Source organism: Podarcis liolepis (genome assembly GCF_965112155.1).
Source record: "Podarcis liolepis genome assembly, chromosome: 2".
NCBI classification, from domain to species: domain Eukaryota; kingdom Metazoa; phylum Chordata; class Lepidosauria; order Squamata; family Lacertidae; genus Podarcis; species Podarcis liolepis.
The window spans coordinates 105,171,368-105,192,763 of NC_139555.1; the positions used below are offsets into that span (position 1 = coordinate 105,171,368).

The following is a 21,396-nucleotide window of genomic DNA, read 5'->3' on the forward strand; positions in this document are numbered from 1 at the left end:
CATCAGCCACGCTCATCCCCACCCAGACTGCGTAGCACCCACCTTGATTGTTTTTGCTGGCTAGAACATGCCCTTGAGCTTCCTTGTTTGCATGGAGGACAGAGAGGAGACTGCGAATGCGTATGCAAGATACGTTTAAAGCATGGGTCTCAAACCCTCAGTGAGTTAGGGACTTCCTCTGCATGCAAAGACAAGCTGTAGCAGATTGAGTGGATGAGGCCAAGCCTGGGTCCAATGGTCAAGAAGGCAGATTCTTCGCTTGCTGTAGAAGGAAGTGAGGGGCAGATGGGGATCGTCAACCTGAGAAGGTAGCCCATCTAGGAGAAGGAAAACACTGGTCCTAAACCTCTGCTGCCTTGAGGGATATCTTTGGGAGAAGAAAAAGCTAAGGAGTAAACCCCACACAATTCATAGTGGACTCCCTAAGACGGTTGGATGGCGCCTTGTACACCTCCTTCCAAGCTGATGCCAAACGTATTGCCCTGCTTTCCTTTGGACCACAGGTTTAAGGTGATGGTTTTGTTATGTACTGAAGTTCTCACCCTGGGCCAACAGGGGGATACTGTAGATAGTTATGCAAATAAGGGATCGAAAGTGACGTTCAGTGATTGGATAGTTTTAGAAAATTGTTCCAGTTACGTTGTACTGGAGCTCTATATAAGCAGGCTGACTGAACCCTTCAGTTCAGCTCAGTTCTGGCCTGTGAATAAACAAGAGCTGTTTGAAGAATCGCTGTGTCATCTGATATGTTCACCCACAACTTAACAAGTTTTAACCTTTAAAGCCCTATATGGCCTAGGACCCTCATACCTACAGGACCGCCTCTCCTGGTATGTCCCATGGAGGACCTTACAGTCTTCAAATAAAAACATCTTTGAGATCCCGGGCCACAGGGAGGTTAGGCTGGCCTCAGCCAGAGCCAGGGCTTTTTCGGCTGTAGCTCCAATCTGGTGGAACACTCTGTCACAAGAGACTAGGGCCCTGCGGGACTTGACATCTTTCCACAGGGCCTGCAAGACAGAGCTGTTCCACCAGGCCTTTGGCCAAGGCACAGTCTGACCCCCTCTCTCCTTCTGTAATCTTCATAGAACTCGAGCCCAATGGCTGCCATTAATTTGATTCTGAACTGATTTTAGAATGTATTTCAATTAATTGACTGTGGTTTTATGTAAATTGTGCTATTTTTACTGTTGTTAGCCGCTCTGAGCCCGGCTTTGGCTGGGGAGGGCAGATATAAATAAAATATTATTATTATTATTATTATTATTATTATTATTATTATTATTATTATTATCAGTGAGGCTGGTATTGTCGTCTGGGCATCCCAGGACCTCCATACACATTGCCCAGGCTTGCGTCCCGGGGAGGCCAATTTGGTACTCACAGTGAATTGACTTCACCCCCAGCGGTGCATGCCATTGCCTCTCGAGACAGAAGGATGCCAACAAAAACATAGGGCAAGCTGATATTCCGTAGGGATGGTTTCATTCCTGTGTTCCATGAAATGCCCAGCACATTGCTAAAGTAAATACATCCATAGTTGTAACAGGGATCCTCTAGGGATGAGCAAAGAGGATGCAGTGGACAGAAGGACCTTAACTGACCACCCCAAAACTAATGTTTATTGATCGGCAGCATATATACTCTTAAAATAAATGCTCTCTGAGAAAAGCTTGCTTCCTGAACAATGCAAACAGGCAAACACTTTTTGCTTCTCCTGTCACTGTTTCAGATTGTTGGTTGGTAGGAGCAGGGGTGAAGTATTTTCCAGAAATTAGGCAAATGAAGTATGCTGCTCCAAAAGCACACTTAATTTGCATGATTATCTTTGATTTGCCTGTTATGCAAACTACATTGCAGAGATTTTTTTCCTTTCCTCTTTCCCTTTTTTGTTGTTGTTGTTGTTATTGGGAGGTTGTGATAACTGCAACTTCACACTCTGCCGATGATGTTTTCATCCCACCTGCTATTGGGCATAGGTAAAGGTAAAGGGACCCCTGACCATTAGGTCCAGTCGTTGGGGTTGCGGCGCTCATCTCGCTTTATTGGTCGAGGGAGCCGCCGTACAGCTTCTGGGTCATGTGGCCAGCATGACTAAGCCGCTTCTGGTGGACCTGAGCAGTGCAAGGAAACACCGTTTACCTTCCCGCCGGAGCGGTACCTATTTATCTACTTGCACTTTGACGTGCTTTCAAACTGCTAGGTTGGCAGGAGCAGGGACCGAGCAATGGGAGCTCACCCCATCGCGGGGATTCAAACCTCCGACTTTCTGATCGGCAAGTCCTAGGCTCCGTGGTTTAACCCACAGCGCCACCCCCGTCCCTGCTATTGGGCATAGTCTGGAGAGTCTATCTAGACATTATCTTGTGAGTCCTTGGCTTCTAATTGTATTTCAGGCAGGAAAGTTCTGAAATGATGGAATCAACTGTAGTTCATCAGATTAAACTACGGAACTCGTTCCCATAGGAGGCAGCGATTGTCACTAACTTAAATGGCTTTAAGAGAGTACATAAATTCATGGAGATGAATATCCATGGCTATTAGCCATCATGGCTATGCTCTGCCTCCGCACTAAGCAGCAGTACTGTAATGCTTCTGAGTACCAATTGCTGGAAACCACGGCAGGGGGCGGGGGCAGGGGGCCACGTGGAGAACGGGATGTTGCAGTAGTTGGGCCATTGGCCTGATCCAGCTCCTCAAGTCAGTTGGAATGAAGACTTCCTTCCGGAGATCTTGCATTTAGTAGTAGTGTTGTCATGTTTTAACAACTGGTTTGTTGGATCAATCCATTTAAAAATATTTGTCTAAACCAGCCTTTCTCAACCTGTGGTCCCCAGATGTTGTTGAACTACAACTCCCATCACGCCTAGCTAGCAAGGCCAGAGCTCAGGGATGATGGGAGTTGTAGTCCAACAACATCTTGGGGACCCACAGATGCTCCTGATGAATCGGGAGCTCTTCTGATTGTGAGGCATGCTGTTTTTTGAACGTTCCCTTTTGTTCAAACACCTCCCTGCAAATAGAAAGCTAGCACCACAGCAAGAAGCAACTTGAAACTACTGTAGAAATGTTTGTGCGCGATGGGCTAGCTTTCTGTTTGCAGGGGGTTCAAAAACAGATACGCGAGTGGTGATTAAAAACGCTCATCTCCCTACCGAACTGGAACGGTGTTTTCCCCCTTTTTATTAAGTCTTATTATTATTTCATTTAAATGGAGTGGTATTATTAATAATAATAATAATAATAATTTATTATTTATACCCCCGCCCATCTGGCTGGGTTTCCTCAATCCCCTGCACACGTGTAAAAATCAAGCGTCGTTTCTTTCTTATCAAATTCGCAACGTACCAGTGCCAAAGCCAACGCAGCAGCCACTCGAATGGCTCTCGAATGGCAAAAACCAACCAGCCACAATGAACAGCAGTGGGCAAACTTGAGCGGAAAACGGAGTCCGGTCGCCAGGGGGCGCCGCAGCCTCCGTAAGCGCAACGAGGAAACGCAAAAGGGGAGGAAGAGGCGTCTCTAGGCGCCGAGCGAAAAAGACCCTCTATGGTTACATGCCGGAGCGGAAGTGGGACGCCGGGCAGCGGCGGTATCTTGGTAACGGTGGAGAAGAAGGGGCGGGAGGGGGAGCGGGAGCGCTGCTGGTGGGGATGGCGGTTGTTGGTGGTGCCTGTCGGGACTGGGTCACGTGGCTGGATCAGGGCTGGGAAGGAGGAAGGGGAAGGGCACCCCTCGCCCTCCCACCAGAGGTCCCATGGGAGAGGACGAGCCTCATGGACCCGCTTACCCTAGTTCCTTTCTCCCCGACCCCTGGGGGTCCGGGGCTGGGTGTGGAGAGAGGGCCCCTGGGGCGGGGGACCCTGTGATGGTGGCTAAGAGGGGGGTGCCATGAGAGGGTTAGAGGCAGCTAAGGTCAGGCTGGAGGAAATTAAGAAGCTTAAGAAAATGCTGCTATGCCTGTGGGGTAGGTCAACTGGGAGAGCATGACACACACACACACTATGTATAATTAAGGTGATTTCAGTTAAAAGAAATCAAGTGATACAGGGGGGAAAAGAAGGAAAAGTGAGAGGGAGAAAAACAAGATACATATAAAAGCGGAAATATGCACACACAAATGGCAATATACGATCTTCCCAGTGGTACCTTGGGTTACGTACGCTTCAGGTTACAGACTCCGCTAACCCAGAAATAGTACCTCGGGTTAAGAACTTTGCTTCAGGATGAGAACAGAAATCACACGGTGGCAGCGGGAGGCCCCATTAGCTAAAGTGGTGCTTCAGGTTAAGAACAGTTTCAGGTTAACAACGGACCTCCGGAACGAATTAAGTACTTAACCCGAGGTACAACTGTATTGTATAAATTTGTATAGTGTTATTAAGAGCATGAGATTCTTAATCTCAGGGTTGTGGGTTCGAGCCCCATGTTGGACAAGGTTCCTGCATTGCAGGCGGTTGGACTAGATGACCCTTGTGGTCCCTTCCAACTCTACAAATCTATGATTCTGTGACTTGTGTGGGCTGACCTGCGGGACTCACCAAACTGGTAATCGCCAGCCTTGCAGTACGGGTTTACCCTGCTGCAGATCCGCTCAGCTGTGTTCGGTGAGCTTTATTCCCACATTAGGGTGTGTACATGAAAGAGGGCAGCCTTAGGGTTCAGGCGCTGGCTTGAAAGCAACAAGTGCCGTTAAGCACAGCGGAATTGGTGGTCAGCCTTGTGCAAGTCTGTGGTTAATTTGCTTGGTTTTTAAGCGAAGGCGGGTTTGTGTAGGAGTAAAGAACAGAGTAGAATATTTAGCTTTCTCCTGATTCTTGCGAGGAAATATTTGGTGGTTCTGTTTTGCCTTTGATGTGGAATAACAGTCCTCCTTACATATTGTATGAAATGTATTTGCCAGAGGTGGAAATAAAAACGTCAGTTGCCATGGCCTGTGGCTAGTGCAATAAAAAAGTTTAATTGGATTGAATTGAAGTTGCATTGCCTTTTTTGGATCAGAACAAAGATCAATCAAGTCCTCTGCAACTGGCTATCTTGTTTTGCTTTTGGAAAACTGAGAAGCAGGAAGAATGGGGGGTGGACTCCCCATTGTCTCCTGCACGTGGTGATCAGAAATACACATAGAAAAGATCTCTGAACATTCTTGCATACAAATGTGCCCTGAATGCTGAGGTTCCATGTTAAATTGTGGCGAGTAGTAGACTCTGAGTGGTAGACTCTACCTTCATATGTTTGGCAGCAGCTAATCCCTTTTTTAAGAACCCCTCTCTCTCTGCTAATTGTTTCCCACACATCTTGTGACAATGATTTGTCTAAGTTCAGTTACGCAAAGTTCTTCCTTTTGTTTGTGAGCAGGTGGCTATGGAATGTCTGCAAGCTGTTGCTTATGGCTGTCTGCTTATGTGGGACGGAGTGAGTGTACCCCAACACATCAGGTAGGAGAGGAAACAGATGAGCAAGGTATGGTGGGAATTAGTGCTTGGGCAGTTTGAAAGAGGGACATAAAGAACCGTAGGAGAAAGTTCAGGTGAATCTAAGGCGCTGGGTGTATCCTGGTCAGGCCTTGTATGCTGGAGTCTCTGCGGTGTTCTAGTTCCAGAATTGACAGCATCTGGTGGGTAAAGTGTTGGATTCAGCTTGACAGACGAGAAACCCTATTTATTTTAGTGAATAGATAAGGGAGTAGGTTGCATGTGTGATCTAAAAAACCATGTTAGAGGAAGGGCCATTTCTCAATGGCAGAGCATGTGTTTTGAGTGCAGAAGTTTCCAGATTCAGTCCCCAGCATCTTCAGGTTGAGCTGGGAATTGCCTCTGTCTGAAAACCTTGGGAAGCCACTGCCAGTCATTGTTGATCATCTTGAGCTAGATGGAGCAATTGTCTGACTTGGGTATAAGGCAGTGTGGCGATCACACAGGGCCCCCGGACGTTTGACGGTCTGTTGACCCTGTGCCACCACTGCGATTGCTTTTTCTGCTGCGGGGACACACGGAGTCCAGTCAGTTGTTAACATTAACAAATAATCAAGTTTATTTTTAAATGCAGGAACAAGCTTATGGTTAAAGTTAATTTTTCTTGGCAGTTTCTTAATCTTAGTTCCTAACAACTTCAAACTGATTATTCCCAACTATCTATCTGACTCCACCTAACAATTCCTCTCACTCTCTCACAATACACTGCCTATTCCTCCCTCTTCCTTCTCCAATTCCCAAACCTCAACTGACTTTCAAAACCTCCCACTCTAACTTTTACTCCTCCCTTGCATTCCCACTGGCCAATCACATCTCACTCATTTACAGTGGTGCCCCGCAAGACGAATGCCTCGCAAGACGGAAAACTCGCTAGACAAAAGAGTTTTCCGTTTTGGAGGTGCTTCGCAAACCGAATCTCCTATGGGCTTGCTTCGCAAGACGATAATGTCTTGCGAGTTCCTGCGGTTTTTCCCCTTTCCCCCCTTTTTTCTAAGCCGCTAAGCCGCTTATCAGCTGATCCGATAAGCCGATAAGCCGCTAAAATCCACTAATCCGTCAATGGGCTTGCTTCGCAAGATGAAAAAAACCGCTAGACGAAGAGAATCACAGAACGGATTATTTTCGTCTTGCGAGGCACCACTGTAACCCTTTCCTTATGACCCACCTAGGAGGCAAATGCCACAGGCAGCTTCCTATGTTTCTTCCTAAAACTAGAGTTCAGAACCAGCTCAGTTATTGATCAGTTGATTAATTAGAGGCAGGTTTCTATAAATACAAATCTTTCAGTGCACCTTCTTGCCGGTTTCTTCTCACACATGCAAACCTTAGGAAGTCAATACACTTTCTCCACAGTATGATAGCTTTGCTAAATTTGTGGATTGGCTTTCACTGGAATGGTCTGGGGAAAGTAAACATTTTTTCCTGCTTCAGTCGCTCATCTATAAAAAGAAATGGCATAAATTAGCTCAGAGGATATTGAGGGTGCAGATTATGAAGTTGATCAGAACACACTGTTTTATTCCCACAGTGCCTTAGTCTCAACAATTCACCATTCTGAGTAGCAGAAAGTCCATGTAGTGGGCTTTATAGCTGAGTGAACCTGGATCTAATTATACAGTGGTACCTGGGGTTAAGTACTTAATTCGTTCCGGAGGTCCGTTCTTAACCTGAAACTGTTCTTAACCTGAAGCACCACTTTAGCTAATGGGGCCTCCCACTACCACCGTGTGATTTCTGTTCTCATCCTGAAGCAAAGTTCTTAACCCGAGGTACTATTTCTGGGTTAGCGGAGTCTGTAACCTGAAGCGTATGTAACCTGAAGCGTATGTAACCCGAGGTCCCACTGTATAAGCTTCTGCTTCACACTGAATGACATAGGGGGAAATAGTTACAGATAGGTAGCCGTGTTGGTCTGCCATAGTCAAAATAAAAAAATTCCTTCCAGTAGCACCTTAAAGACCAACTAAGTTAGTTCTTGGTATGAGCTTTCGTGTGCATGCACACTTCTTCAGATACACTGGAAATAGGGGGAAATAGTGACTATTTACTCTTCTTGTCCATACAGTTGAGCCTGAGGCGGCATCCCCCTCCTAATTCATCCCAGCCCATGAGTGACCTAACGGCTTCAAGGGAGAGGGATCTCTCTGGCAGCTGCACTGCAGGAGATGATATTTCCAACACGGATCCGAGCGATTTGAAACCCAAGCTGATGACCATATGTACAGAGATGGCTCCTGGAATAGTTGGCACACAGTCCGTCTCCGGTAGTTCCAGCTTGATGAAAAGAAAATCTTGTTCTGAGACTGATGGTCTTGGGAATGGTGTAAGAAATTCTGCAGAGGAGTACCAGGTCGCCAATCCTAGCTGTGCAGAAGGGCAACGTGGCCAGTCTGCCCAAAGAGAAGAAGATGAAAAAATGGACTGCCAGCAGCCAAGAACTACCACCAGCTTAGTCCCTCTTTCCGGGGTGATCTTAAGCCCTAAGAAACGGAAGCTGGTTCTACACATAGACTTAAACAACACTATCATAGTGTCTGATGCTGTCACCGGTCAGGACCCCAGAGCTGCTCTGAACTATTTCCTGAGTACTGTCACCTGGGGGGAAATCGACCCAACAGGTAAGACCATGCGAGCAGCTGAAATCCCAGTTCCTTTGACATAAAACTTAAGGTCAATGGCTGGATGAAACTCTGCAAGAAATAAGAATTGCTTGGTTTTTTTAAAATCATTTTTGATCTTCAGGCTAGGTGATTCAGAGAAACAAAGTATGGCCAAGGGGTGTGTAGGGAAGGAGGCAGAAGCCTGGGGGATAATTTAATGTAGGGCTAAGTAGATTACTCTGCTAGCACAAGCATCTCTCCTTGTCTGATGGAACAGTCTCCCCTCTCCTACCCCCATGTGCTGTTCTGTGGGGAGGAGGTGGGGCATATCTAGACACATGAAGGCAGCTCTGTTCAGGAAAGTTTTTAACGTGTGACATTTTAATGTATTTTTAATCTTCGTTGGAAGTCGCCCAGAGTGGCTGGGGAAACCCAGGCAGATGGGCGGGGTACAAATAATAAATTATTATTATTATTATTATTATTATTATTATTATTATTATTATTATTATAGTGCAGTGATTCTCAGACTTTTTTCTCTGGGCCATACAGTACTTTCAGAATAAAAATTTACAACCCACCCCCTTGTTTTTTAGATATTAAGAAAGTTCGCAAGCAGACCACCAAAAACAAAGTGACAACCCTCACCAGCTGTTGAAGAAAATAGTATTAATTTATTTACAAATGCACTCCCAATTTTCTATTATTATGCCTAACGCATTTTCAAGTATGATGTCCTGTTCATCAGAGGCAGCAAGCGTCGCTTGTGGGGTTTCTTTTGTCTTTTAAGAGAGCCTTCCAGATGCATTATACATAATGATAGAAAATTGAGTGTTTTTGTAAATAAGAAAAGCTTTCTTCGGCATCTTTTTATGATTGCCTTGCTTTCCCCCCACCTTGAGTTGGCACTGCCCTCTTTCTGGCAAGCTCCCAACCTGTACTCTGCATACCACAGAGGAAAAAGGGGTTGGACAGGGAGGTGGGAAGGTGGGTTAAAAATGGACTGGAAGTAGCCACCTTCCCTCTCAGCATTAGCATTGGAAAGCAAACAGGGCAGTCCTGCCCATTGTATCTCATCCCAGGCTCAAGGCTAACTTGCCTACATCCTCGGCGCTTTGGATCTGGACCAAGAGACTACTAGCCTGGCGCTCTGCTGCAAGGCAGCACCGTGTGCTATTATGCCGCCCACGAGCCAAATCTCCTTATAGATCAGGCTCTTTTTTGTTCTGCGCAAAGGGAACCTTATCAAAGGAGCTGTTGCATCCTGTATCTCGCCCAGGCACATTTACATATTGTTGGTCTCTTCAGAATTAGGTTAAAGCCGCCTGCCAACTCTCTCTCGCACACATGCGGGAGCACCAAGAAGTTAAAATTAACATGTACTTAGCTAAGCTGTTTAACTTCAGGTGCCCTCTGTCTGAACTGTCGACACTTGCGTGAGAGATTTGTATTCTACTTCACTGCGCATTGTTCTCTTCCTTCCAGCAGCCCCCCACTTTTTTTAAAAAAAGGTATTCAATAAAAGGCTGCTGCAGAAACACAGAAGCAGCCTTTGCCAACCTAGGGCCCTCCAGGTGTTTTGGACTCCCAATTCCCATTAGGATGTGCTAGCTAGCGTCGATGAGCATCGTAGACCAAAACATCTGGAGGGCACCGGGCTGGTAAAGGTTGCTGTAAAGGAGGTCCTTATTTAGGGCACTCTGTGCATTCTAGGCACTGGCAGTGGCGTTCCAGGATTTCATGCAGGGCGTCTTTCCCAGCCGATCTCTGAGATTCTGCAGGAGGAGAGAGTGCTCTTGTGCTCGAATCCTGCACCTGATTGGCCACTGTGAGAACAGGATGCTGGATCGGGGGGGGGGGGGCATTGGCCTGATCCAGCAGGCTCTTATTTTCCTATGAGATGCTGGTGCCTTCTGCATGCCAAAGAGATATTCTGTTGGAAAGCTCTGTTCCCTTCGCAGGCTTCGAGTTGGCTCTGAAGGTGTAAGTGAAGCTGTGCTGGGACTTAGGGCCCAGGAGAGAGTGTGAGCACATCAGTGGAAGAGAGAGTGAGTTCCTCCTTCCTTTAGACCTTTAACCATGGGTAGGCAAACTAAGGCCTGGGGGCTGGATCTGGCCCAATCACCTTCTAAATCCGGCGCGCAGACGGCCCGGGAATCAGTGTGTTTTTACATGAGTAGAATGTGTGCTTTTATTTGAAATGCATCTCTGGGTTATTTGTGGGCCATAGGAATTTGTTCATTTTTCTTCTTCAAAATACTAGTCCGGCCTCCCACAAGGTCTGAGGGACAGTGGACCAGCCCCCTGCTGAAAAAGTTTGCTGACCCCCAACTTCACCCCCTGAACTTGAAGCATGGGAAGTCTCAATAAAATATTTATAATTTGGCAGAATACTTGGATTATTTTATATGTATATGTATAATTTGGAATATTAATGTGATTTGATTGGATTGTTAAAACGGAAAATAAAAGTGATTTTTTTAAAAAAGAAAAGGTTTGCTGACCTCTGCCCTCAATTCACTTCCTTCCTCTTTCCTTCCAGGCAAGTGGCAGTGGCTGAGCGAATCCCCCTCGTTGGTCCCTCCCTGCCCGGGCGCCGTGAGTTTTTACTCCCAGTACGGCCGCAACACCCGATTCACGGACACGCCCCCCGGGCGGAAGTTCCGCGATCTTCACAAGCGCCACCTGCAGCTTCTGGAGTGGCAGGGGCAGCCTCACCCGCTGCTCTCCATCCCCGGCCAGCGGGGCAAGCGCTACCACTTGGTGCTTCCTTCCTTCTTCCGCCTCTTGGAGAGCCTGCACCGGGAAGGGAGGCACTTTGCCGTCGTCTTCCGCACCTTTGGCACGGACTTGGCGCGCGTCCTGAAGGCAGTGTGCTGCGCCCTGGAGGGGGGGCACCCCCACTTCCCTGTGCTGCGGGACGTCTTGGTGAGTGGACAAAAAACAAGCGCCCTGGGACAGTCTCCCTCGGGAGGCTGTGGACTCTCCTTCCTTGGAGGTTTTTAAGCATCTGTTATGGACATTTTAGGGACGCGGGTGGCGCTGTGGGTTAAACCACAGAGCCTAGGACTTGCCGATTGGAATGTCGGCGGTTCGAATCCCCGCGATGGGGTGAGCTCCCGTTGCTCGGTCCCTGCTCCTGCCAACCTGGCAGTTCGAAAGCATGTCAAAGTGCAAGTAGATAAATAGGTACTGCTCCGGCGGGAAGGTAAATGGCGTTTCTGGTTCGCCAGAAGTGGCTTAGTCATGCTGGCCACGTGACCCGGAAGCTGTACGCCGGCTCCCTCGGCCAATAAAGCGAGATGAGCGCCGCAACCCCAGAGTCGGCCACGACTGGACCTAACGGTCAGGGGTCCTTTATGGACATTTTAGATTCCTGCATTGCAGGGGGTTGGACTAGGTGATGCTTGGGGTCCTTTCCAACTCAACAATTCTATGATTCTATGGATTCCCTCATTGCTTTTGCTGCTTTAGTCACGACCTGCCTTTTCCGCAAGCCCAGCAAGCTTGGCTGAGGCTCTTTGATCCCAGTGCCTTCTGCCTTTTTTATTTGTTCAGTTTTCTAGATGCCCTTCCGCTGAAGACACCTTTTTATTTATTGCCTCTGGCATACTTGGTTCTCCCCATCCTCCTTTATCCCTACAACAACCCTGTGGGGTAGGTTAGCCTCAGAGGCAGTGAGTGGCCAAAGGCCACCCGGTGAGCTTCATGGCTGAGTGGGGATTTGAACCCTGGTCTCCCAGGTCCTGGCCTTCCATACAGCCTCTGTTGGTGTCCTATGAGATGCAGGTTGAGACTACCTGATTCTACACCCGTTAAGGGGAGTGAAAGGTGGGATATCAAGTCCAAACTACTACTACTACTACTACTACTCCTACTACTCCTCTTCTTCTTCTTCTTCTTCTTCTTCTTCTTCTTCTTCTTCTTCTTCTTCTTCTTCTTCTTCTTCCCTCCTCTAGGAAATCCTGCCAAGCTCACAGCTGATTGCTTCCTCTCTCCGAAGGGTAGGCAGCCAAAATTAAATCCGGCATTATTTAATTAGGCTGCCCGATAAGAAATGAATATAATACTGGAGGTGTGGAGCTTTGGATTTGATAGGGACTCTCCTTTGCGCTTTGGGGACCAAGGCTGCCAACATTATACATTGCAATATCTTGTTTGAAAATGAAGAATCCTGGTGGCTTTGCTGGAATCCTGGAGGAATTCAGCTTTCATTAAAAATAGCAGGTTTTTGGTCTCTGTACTTCCAAAGTGAAGCTTCTGAATAATGGGCTAAATTTTCAGGAACTGGGGAAAGCCTGGTTATGACTTAAATGATCTTGAGGTGGTCTGCTTCTAGCTTGCAGAGCTTCCTGTGCCCTTGCTGTGGGTCCCTGTACCCACCTTTCCATTCTTAAGCACCTGTGCATCCTCCATTTGCCACATTTCTCTGAATCATAGGCCCTATTTTATTTAGCTAGGTTTGATGGGTAGAGCATTGCAGACTTTAGCTTGTACTCCTTGTGGAGCTTGGGGCACTTAATGTTCCCATTTTACAGATGAGAAACTGAAGCAAACAACAATGAGCTTGCCAAGATGGTGACTAAGGCGGCATTTGATTGAAGTCCAAAGCACTGTCCACAAGATTGGACTGTGCTGGCTCTCTGCTTAGACAGAAGGCATTTGATGCACGAAAAGAGACAAATTCTGCCATCCGTTGATGCTTAGTGGCATTTGAGAGGACCAAATAAATATTTTGACACCTAAAGCCTTCCTTTATAATTGGAATGAAATGTGAGTAAATTTCAGTGTTGTTAAGGACTGAACTTTTGCCACATTCATCAGTTCTGGTGCACTGCCAGCTGCCGAGAAAATTCAGCTATGGTAACCTTTGTGATCTGTTAGGGGATGTCTGACGGTAATGCAATTGTATTTATTACTTAATGTGTTACATTTCTATCTCACCATTCCTCTATTGTGCTCATGGGGCGATCCCATTTTCATACTTGTTCGGCTAACGGTGAGGGAACCAGCCCAAAGCTGCCCTGTGTAAATTTCATGACTGAGTGGATATTTCCACCCAGATCTCAGCAATAGAGTTTGCTGTCCATTATACTGCATGGGTTCTTCAGCTGTTGCAGTTGAGATCCATACCCAGGAACAGTATTTCTGTCAAGTTCAGATATTGGTAGCACACAACAGGCTGTTGCTCTCATTCCCTACTTCCCAGAGGCATCCGGCTATGAGAAAGGGAATTCTAAAGACCGCTTGGCCCTTACATCCATTTCAGCTCCAGGTTTAACATGCAACACTGCTTGATGTGAGCAGAACATTCACACGCAAGTTGAGAAAGTTTCTGCTGCTCACCTGGAAGTAGCCCAGCCGAGTGCCCAATGTTGTTGAACTCCAACTCGCGGCATCCTAACTGTTGGCAAAATTGGCGGGGGCTGATGGGAGTTGTAGTCCAAAACAGGGGCAGAGCACTAGGCTGGGGAAGGCTGAAGGAGGCCTTAATCCATTTGGTGGGACAGCCCCCTTCTGCATCCAGGTGGGGCAACGCCCCAGGGGCGGAGCTACCTGCCCTAGCACCCGGAGCTGTGTGGGGGCAGGGCTAGCTGGCCCGCAGGGGTGGGGCTAGCCACCCGTGTTGTGAGCATTGGGGGGCGCCACTAGCCGCCTATGGCAGCATCATCCCTAGCGGCCCACCGCCCACGCAGCAAGCGTCCGTGGGGGCTGCCCGCGCAGCAAGCGGGGGTGGGTGGTGCGGTGATATCACCCGCCCACATGGCTGGCACCTGGTGCGCACCGCACCCCCCGCGCCCACCTTCCTTCGCCAGTGCAACGCCCTTGATCCTCAGGTCCAGTACAGGGTGATTCCTCTTCTCAGTGCACACAATGCTCTGCTTTGATGACCTCAAGTTTGCTGCTGAGAGCTTGACAGGAGAGTGATCTGTGTTTCATTTGCTTTTTTCACCCCTCCTCTGCCTCTCCGCAGTTGCCGGTGGACGTCAGTCCTGGAACGATACGTTGCAGCAAGCGAAAGGTGGTGTTGACTCAGGGAGCAGGGCGGATCTCCAGTGAAGATGGCGACAGGAAACCGTACCTCTACTTCAGCTCCAGGGAAGGCCTTTGTGGCTTCCAGGATCACTTTGACTGGTGAGGAATAAGAATGGCGGCTTGCTTCTTAGCCTCTGGCGACTGATGTGCTTTTACTTAGGGTGATGTCGGTGATTCGTTTATAGTGGCTTTCAAAAAACCCCAGCTTGGCCAGACTTTTAAAATTGCCCCATCAGCACACAAATTTCTTGTGTCCTCACGTGATAGTCGCTTCTGAGCCAGGCAAATGACTGGGGTCTAAAACAGCCTTCCCAACGTGGCGCCCCCTCTCCCAATGCTGTTGGACTATAACTCCCATTATCCCTGATAATCCTGGCTGGAACTGTGGGGGTTGTCATCCAGAACAGTTGTAGAGCATCGGGTAGGGGACAGCTGGTATAAATTAGGGTATGTTTGAGCATCCAAAGTTTTTAGAAGTTTTAATTGCATTGTTGTTGTTGTTTAGTTGTTTAGTCATTTCCGACTCTTCATGACCCCATGGACCAGAGCACGCCAGGCACTCCTGTCTTCCACTGCCTCCCACAGTTTGGTCAAACTCATGTTGGTAGCTTCGAGAACACTGCCCAACCATCTCATCCTCTGTCGTCCCCTTCTCCTTGTGCCCTCAATCTTTCCCAACATCAGGGTCTTTTCCAGGGAGTCTTCTCTTCTCATGAGGTGGCCAAAGTACTGGAGCCTCAGCTTCAGGATCTGTCCTTCCAGTGAGCACTCAGGGCTGATTTCCTTAAGAATGGAGAGGTTTGATCTTCTTGCAGTCCATGGGACTCTCAAGAGTCTCCTCCAGCACCATAATTCAAAAGCATCAATTCTTTGGCGATCAGCCTTCTTTATGGTCCAGCTCTCACTTCCATACATCACTACTGGGAAAACCAAAGGTCTATACGGACCTTTGTTGGCAAGGTGATGTCTCTGCTTTTTAAGATGTTGTCTAGGTTTGTCTTAATTGCATTAGTATTGTAGAATTGTAGTATTCAGCTAAGTTGCTGCATGCATGGATCAAGGTCCCCTTGTGCAATGGGACTCCTCGCCCCCCCCCCACCTGTGCGCGTAAATCTGCTCTGGCAGGTTGGAGGAAAACCCAGAGCAGGTTTAAGGGGCATAGGGTAGTAGGGTTGGGGAAAAGTCTCAGTGCACAAGGAGACTTTTGTTGCATGCACACACTTAGTGCTTAGTTGAATTTTACCCAATACATTTGCCACTCTGGGCTCCTTTGGAGAAAGATGGTGGGTATAAATCCTAATGATGATGATGATGATGATGATATTATTATTATTATGAAGAAGAAGAAGAAAAAGAAAGAAAGAAAGAAAGAAAGAAAGAAAGAAAGAAAGAGATTCCTCCCTTTTCCCCTGTCCCCAGCCTGGCATTCCTGCAGGGCTGAGACATGTTTGCTTGCCTCTTCCTTTCCTTTACCGCCAGGATAGAGAACCTGATGCTCTTGGACTCCAACTCCCATGATCCCTGATCAAAGGCCATGTTAAGTGGGCCTGATGGAAACTGTAGTCCAACGACGTCTGGAGGTCCATAGGTTCTCCACCCCTCCCTTACTGAGCTCACATCTGCCAAGATACCTGAGAGCAATTGTTTAAAATGCAAAGTCACCATTGGTTCTTAAAGATCCACCTGACTCTGCCTTGTTCTGCTGCTGAGATTAGGACTGAGGGCTCATCTTGTCCTGTACCAGTAAAAAAATAAAAATAAAGGAGAGGCAGGGAATGGACTCGATGGCCCTTGTGGTCTCTTCCAACTCTATGATTCTATGAGTGTGCTAAATCCAGGTAGTTCTGTTAGGAATAACTCTCTTGCTTTGAGCAAACCTATTAGTTTTGTGATCTAGAAAAGATGGACTGGAGAGCCAGTGTGGTGTAGCGGTTAAGAGCGGTAGACTCATAATCTGGTGAAGTGGGTTCGCCTCCCCGCTCCTCCACATGCAGCTGCTGGGTGACCTTGGGCTGGTCACACTTCTCTGAAGTCTCTCAGCCCCACTCACCTCACAGAGTGTTTGTTGTGGGGGAGGAAGGGAAAGGAGAATGTTAGCTGCTTTGAGACTCCTTAAAGGGAGTGAAAGGCGGGATATCAAATCCAAACTCTTCTTCTTCTTCTTCTTTGGCCATCTGGCAATGTAGCCAGCCAAAGCTGAGCACAACCCATTTATAATACTTGAGCATCTATTTGTTTTGAGTACTGGAAGGCTTGCCCTGCCTAAGCCCTTCAGCAGACACTGGCGGCCCTTCACCCTTTTCTGGGTTCTGTTTTGTGGTACATTGAGCACAAACAACTCCCATTGCATGTGAAGTCTTGCAGTGAGAATTATGCATTCCTGTTCGCAGTTTCCCCTCCCATGCAGGGTCCTGTGGTGGTAGCCTAAGAAGCTTTTCAAATATGATTTTGAAGAAGCAGGTTTCTTTTGCACAGGAGCTTGGAAATGTTTTTGTATTCTCACGAGAGAGCTCTGAAATGAGAAGGAAGTTCCCGTGGTGAAGAGCTGGATCGTGAACAGCCAACGCAACTTCTATCCATCTTTTTTGGCTCTTAGTCCCTGTCCGCCATCGACCTGAACCTTTTCTTTTTTTTATCATCTCATTCCTTGTCAAAAGTAATCTAAATCTTCTCAAATGCTGAACCGTGAAAGCAGAATAAATTGTGTAGGATAAGAATAGATGTATTAATTGAGTTGGTATTTGTATGTGGAAAGAATATGCCAGCTTGACCCTTATGATTACTGCATGCAATACATTTCTTGCCTTCTCCTTTCCATTTGTTGCACTGGAGGGGACAAGGTGGGCTGGTGGGGTCTTTGCTAAGATTCATTGCAGACTCTCGCTTCAGCAGCCTAGGAAAAATCCCCATAGAAGTTCTGATCGTCTCTCTCTCTCTCTCTCTCTCTCTGTGTGTGTGTGTGTGTGTGTGTGTGTGTGTGTGTGTGTGTGTTCCAGGTGGGCCAGGAACCAGTTCTCCAGCCGAGGAGGGAAGCCCCTTTGGATCGACCCCCACGACACAAGCACCCACCATATCTGTATCGATGACAACATTCGCCTGAACGATGCCGACACCATCATCCACCCTCGGGTAGCGTTGCCATGGATCGTTGCTCTAAAATATTCCAGTGTAGAAACAAACAAAAACCACCTCACTTATCAGATCATATCCTCTTTATAATTCTCTTATCATCCCGACAACCCTGGGAGGTGGGCTAGACTGGGCCGGTGAAGGATTGTGGCCAGAGCTTTGAGACAGAGCGAAAACATGCCCCTCTGACATCCACCTCTGAAACCCTGTGCTGCCCTTAGATGGCAGAGCTGCCTTCCAAACGCCTAGCTTGGTCAGGGGAAACCCTTGGGCAGCCCCAAAGGAGATGCAGAAGGGGTGGAAGGGATAAGCCAGCTGCCTGCTTTAAGCACAGGTGAGCAGAGGAGACTTTGCTGGCACAGAACGGCAGGTGCGTGCTGTCTGCTCTTGCTGGTGTGAGTCATCCCCGCCGCCTGCCTCAGCCCAGCATCCTGCCTCCGAGCGGTCTGAAGCTCATTCACAGCCCTCTGTGCTTAAAGGGCAGCTTCCCCAGAGGAGCATGCTCAGAAGTGAGATTCTGGGGGAAGGAGTGGGAAGGACCTGGCCATTGTGGCAGCTCTCTTTGTGCATGACTGAGAGTGTACCCTCCCAAGAGGAGGAGAGGGCAATGGAGGGAATACACTGGCACCGGCTGGGCTGGCAGAATGAGGAACGGCTGGGCAGGAAAGGTTAATTGGTTCCTGCTGGAGTCCAGCCATGACAATGGCCTCCTGGGGCTCTCTGCTGCGCATGGGAAGGGATGCTATTTGCCCCTCAGTTTTGGAAAGAAAGGAAGTTTCCTTCCTTTGCATTCGGTACTTAATAGCCGATCAGTTAACGCAAAGAGCACTAGAGGCGAGGAGCTCCCAGCGCCGCCTCTGCCCTATCTGCAGAACGTTTGAGCCCCTGTTTTCCTGAGCAGGGCAGCAGTTCCTCATCCACCCCTGGCTGCATGACCCTGGGCCAAATTATATTTAGGGAGAACGCTGTGGATGTGACCTCTGGTGCTTCTGCAGACTCCCGGTCAAATCTGTTGGCTTCGGAGGCCAGTTGCAGGTCAGCCTCCATCTCGATCCCGCTTTTTCCTCTTCAGTGCATGGATCACATTCCTTTATTTCTGGCCGTTGCTATTTTTATCGCCGGTTTTATCATCTGGGCTATTTCTGTTTTTATTGTGCAAGTCGCTTTGAGACACCTTAGTGTAAAAATGCGGCGGATAATAATGACTGTAATAACACAACGTGCTCCAGCTTGCTCTCCTCTGGCTATAGTTTTTTGGCCTGCTCTTTGCTTCCTGGAGGTTGCCTGCTAGATTCAGGGCAAGAAAGGGCTGTGACGCATTTCATAGCAGCGCAGAAGTGAGGACTGGGGGCCTGTGCATGTTTTCAGTCAAGGGCTCCAGCAGGAGATGGGATGTCAGTCCAATTTCCCCTTCTGCAACCTGAAGCTCCTATAGATCGGGCCACTTTAGGTGCTGTTCAGTAAGGACATGAACCAAGATTGAAGATTATACAGGGAACAACATTCTGTGTTTTCCTTAAAGGTAAAGGGACCCCTGACCATTAGGTCCAGTTGTGACCGACTGGGGTTGTGGCGCTCATCTTGCTTTATTGGCCGAGGGAGCCGACATACAGCTTTTGGGTCATGTGGCCAGCATGACTAAGCAGCTTCTGGCGAACCAGAGCAGCGCATGGAAACGCTGTTTACCTTCCCGCCAGAGCGGTACCTATTTATCTACTTGCACTTTGATGTGCTTTCGAGCTGCTAGGTTGGCAGGAGCAGGGACCAAGCAACGGGAGCTCATTCTGTCGCGGGGATTCGAACCTCCGACCTTCTGATCGGCAAGTCCTAGGCTCTGTGGTTTAACCCACAGCGCCACCCGCGTCCTTTCCTTAGGAGTAGTCTATATGCAGATTGGGGCAGGAGAGGATCCCGCTGCCACGCAAGCTGAGAGCCAATGCATTTGAAGGGCTTCGCCGTTCTGCATCTTCCACAAGGAGTGCTTTCAGGAAGAGTGGCTTGTAGAGCTCCTTCCAGTGAGAGGGAACCCAAAGCAAGTTACTACAAAGTCCTCATCCCCCACCTCACCCTCCCATACGAGTTTGAGCCGTAGCTTGCAGCATTTGGTCCCCAAAGGCCACTCTTGAGACCCCAGGACTTGAGCCGCTCGTTATATATTTGTTGGGATGTTTGACACTCTCTTGACTTGAATGCTTGCTGGAGGAAATAGTGTCCGAGAGGCCGAAAGTTCCCTTTCCCTGCTGTTGTCCTAGCCAGCCTCAGTTTCTAATGAGGGCTCAGGCCTGCTGGAAGCCACAGGCTCCTCCTAACCCCTGACCATAGGCAGGTAGACTCTTACTTCTCTGTACTGAGGGGGTGCCACTCTGCACACGCTCAGTGGCATCCTCTGCCATTACTACTTGTGTTCTAAGAGCCTTAATCTGTTTCCCGTTCCTTGGGCTGGACCATCTCCAGTTTTGTGGCATCCAGACTGTCAGGCTTCTGGAGAGAAGGGGCTTCTGGCTTACCTTGAGGTCCAAACCTCTCCATCTCACCAAAGGAGACATGTTGCTGCCCAGAGCGAAAGAGGAGAGGGGTGGGCTGGCTGGCAGCTTGTTCTTCTGTTGCTCCTCTGTCGCATCCACGGCCTCAGAATTTTGGCTTTCTCTTCTTTTTCCCGGCAGGTGTTCACAGGGCGAGGAAGCAGCTGTCTCCGCACAACCCCCACCTCCGAGCTGTACAACATCTGCCTGGTTCAAACAGACCTCCTGGAGGCCATTGCTGACCCTAGCTATTTCTGCCGCTGCGTCCGACGGTGCGAGGAGAACTATGAGAGCTACCTGGCCAGTGCTGGGGGGAGTTGTTGCACCTAAGTGGGGCTGACCTGCGGGAGAGTCTCCCCCGTGTTCCGTGTGGAGTTTGCAAGAGGAGAATCTTCTGTTTGGCGCCTCTCTCTGGGTGTCGGAGCTCCCACTGGAGTCGCTATCCTTACTTTCGCTTCCGGCTCAGAGCCCTGCGGGGGAACTCCTTTGGAACAGTCTGCAAGCCCAGAAAGCAGGTTTTCTGGTGCTGTCTGAACCTGATCACCTGAACAGAGGCTTTCTTCCTATTAATATTTATTCAGATGTTGGAGGACGAGCTCATGGAGAGATGGCTGACCTGGGCGAACCTCTGTCTCGAAGCGCTTGCAGCTGGCCCGTGGGCCCTACCTCGCTGGTCTCAGCCACGGTGTGGAGAAAAACCGCTGGCCTGTTAACGCAGCCCATCTTTCCAAACATTAAACTCCACTCCAGCTGCTCTTGTTTGTTTTTTGCCTGTGGCAGTGGCTGACCCCAACGCATAAAGCCTGGTGCTAAGTGGGTCCCCGTGGGAGAGGTTCACGGGTTAAGGCTTTTCCCCCCGGCACAGCTGAGCTAAATGGGGTTCGGCGGCTTGTGAATTTCGCCCTTTTAGAGAATTGTTCATCTCTTCCCTGTTCATAAACAGAACAGCTGTGAGATCATCCAGCAGCCACCTTCCAGAACCTTTTGCCTTCAGAAACAGGGGCTTCGCTTCCTTTCCCTCTCTGTGTGCATGCAGATCGATGTGGACAGAAAGAAGCTGGTCCTTGTGATGCTAGGGGGATGTCCTAAGTCAGGGATGTGGAACCTGTGGTCCAGGGAAGGTTCTGTGGCTCAGCGGTAGAGCATCTGCTTTGCATTCAGAAGGTCCCAGGTTCAATCCTCGACATCTCCAGGTAGGCCTCTAGAGACCCCTTTCTGAAATCCTGGAGAGCTTCTGCCAACCAGTGTGGGCAGACTGAGCCAGATGACGGTCAGTCCGATTTGGTATTTTTGATTTCTTTTGTTTTTTCGTCGCTTTTCATTCAAAGGAATCCCAAAGTGGCTTACACACAATATTCATTCATTCATTCCTTATTCATTCATTTATTTATTTATTTAACTGATCTTCATCAACACAATACACACAATATTCATTCATTCATTCATTATTTTATTTAACCGATCTTCATCAAGAGATCTCGGGGTGGTTCATGGAATAAAATAATAAATTAATAATAATAACAAGATAGAATGTAATAGCCCATCACAAAGACGGCATAAAACATATGGGATAATTAACAAATCGCCAGTGAGGCAACACCGTTAACAGAGCAGCAACGGAAAAATAAGCTAAAC

The 21,396-nt window shown here is 48.4% G+C and overlaps 1 protein-coding gene across 3 annotated transcripts; it reads left to right on the forward strand.

Annotated features, from left to right (window-relative positions):
* Positions 1–3,464: 3,464 nt before the first annotated feature.
* On the forward strand, positions 3,465–20,514 carry LOC310701605 (uncharacterized protein). Of its 3 annotated transcripts, XM_083492758.1 has the most exons (8): positions 3,619–4,919; positions 4,979–5,905; positions 6,664–7,361; positions 7,512–8,092; positions 10,617–11,002; positions 14,049–14,209; positions 17,107–17,239; positions 19,903–20,514. In XM_083492758.1, the coding sequence occupies exons 4-8, from the start codon at positions 7,582–7,584 to the stop codon at positions 20,089–20,091; spliced, it is 1,380 nt and encodes a 459-aa protein (XP_083348884.1). In that variant the 5' UTR covers positions 3,619–4,919; positions 4,979–5,905; positions 6,664–7,361; positions 7,512–7,581; the 3' UTR covers positions 20,092–20,514. The 3 variants fall into 3 exon arrangements, with proteins under 3 accessions (XP_083348882.1, XP_083348884.1, XP_083348883.1); XM_083492757.1 differs by having other exon boundaries at positions 4,153–5,905; XM_083492756.1 differs by lacking the exons at positions 3,619–4,919; positions 4,979–5,905; positions 6,664–7,361 and adding an exon at positions 3,465–3,600 and having other exon boundaries at positions 7,540–8,092.
* The last annotated feature ends 882 nt before the right edge of the window (positions 20,515–21,396 follow it).

Excerpts from the sequence above, each read along its gene's own strand:
- LOC310701605 (XM_083492756.1), top strand. The coding sequence starts at position 3,550 with ATGGTTACATGCCGGAGCGGAAGTGGGACGCCGGGCAGCGGCGGTATC. Across the intron at positions 3,601-7,539 it reads CGGGCAGCGGCGGTATCTTG|TTGAGCCTGAGGCGGCATCC; the intron begins GTAACGGTGGAG and ends TTGTCCATACAG. Across the intron at positions 11,003-14,048 it reads CTGTGCTGCGGGACGTCTTG|TTGCCGGTGGACGTCAGTCC; the intron begins GTGAGTGGACAA and ends GCCTCTCCGCAG.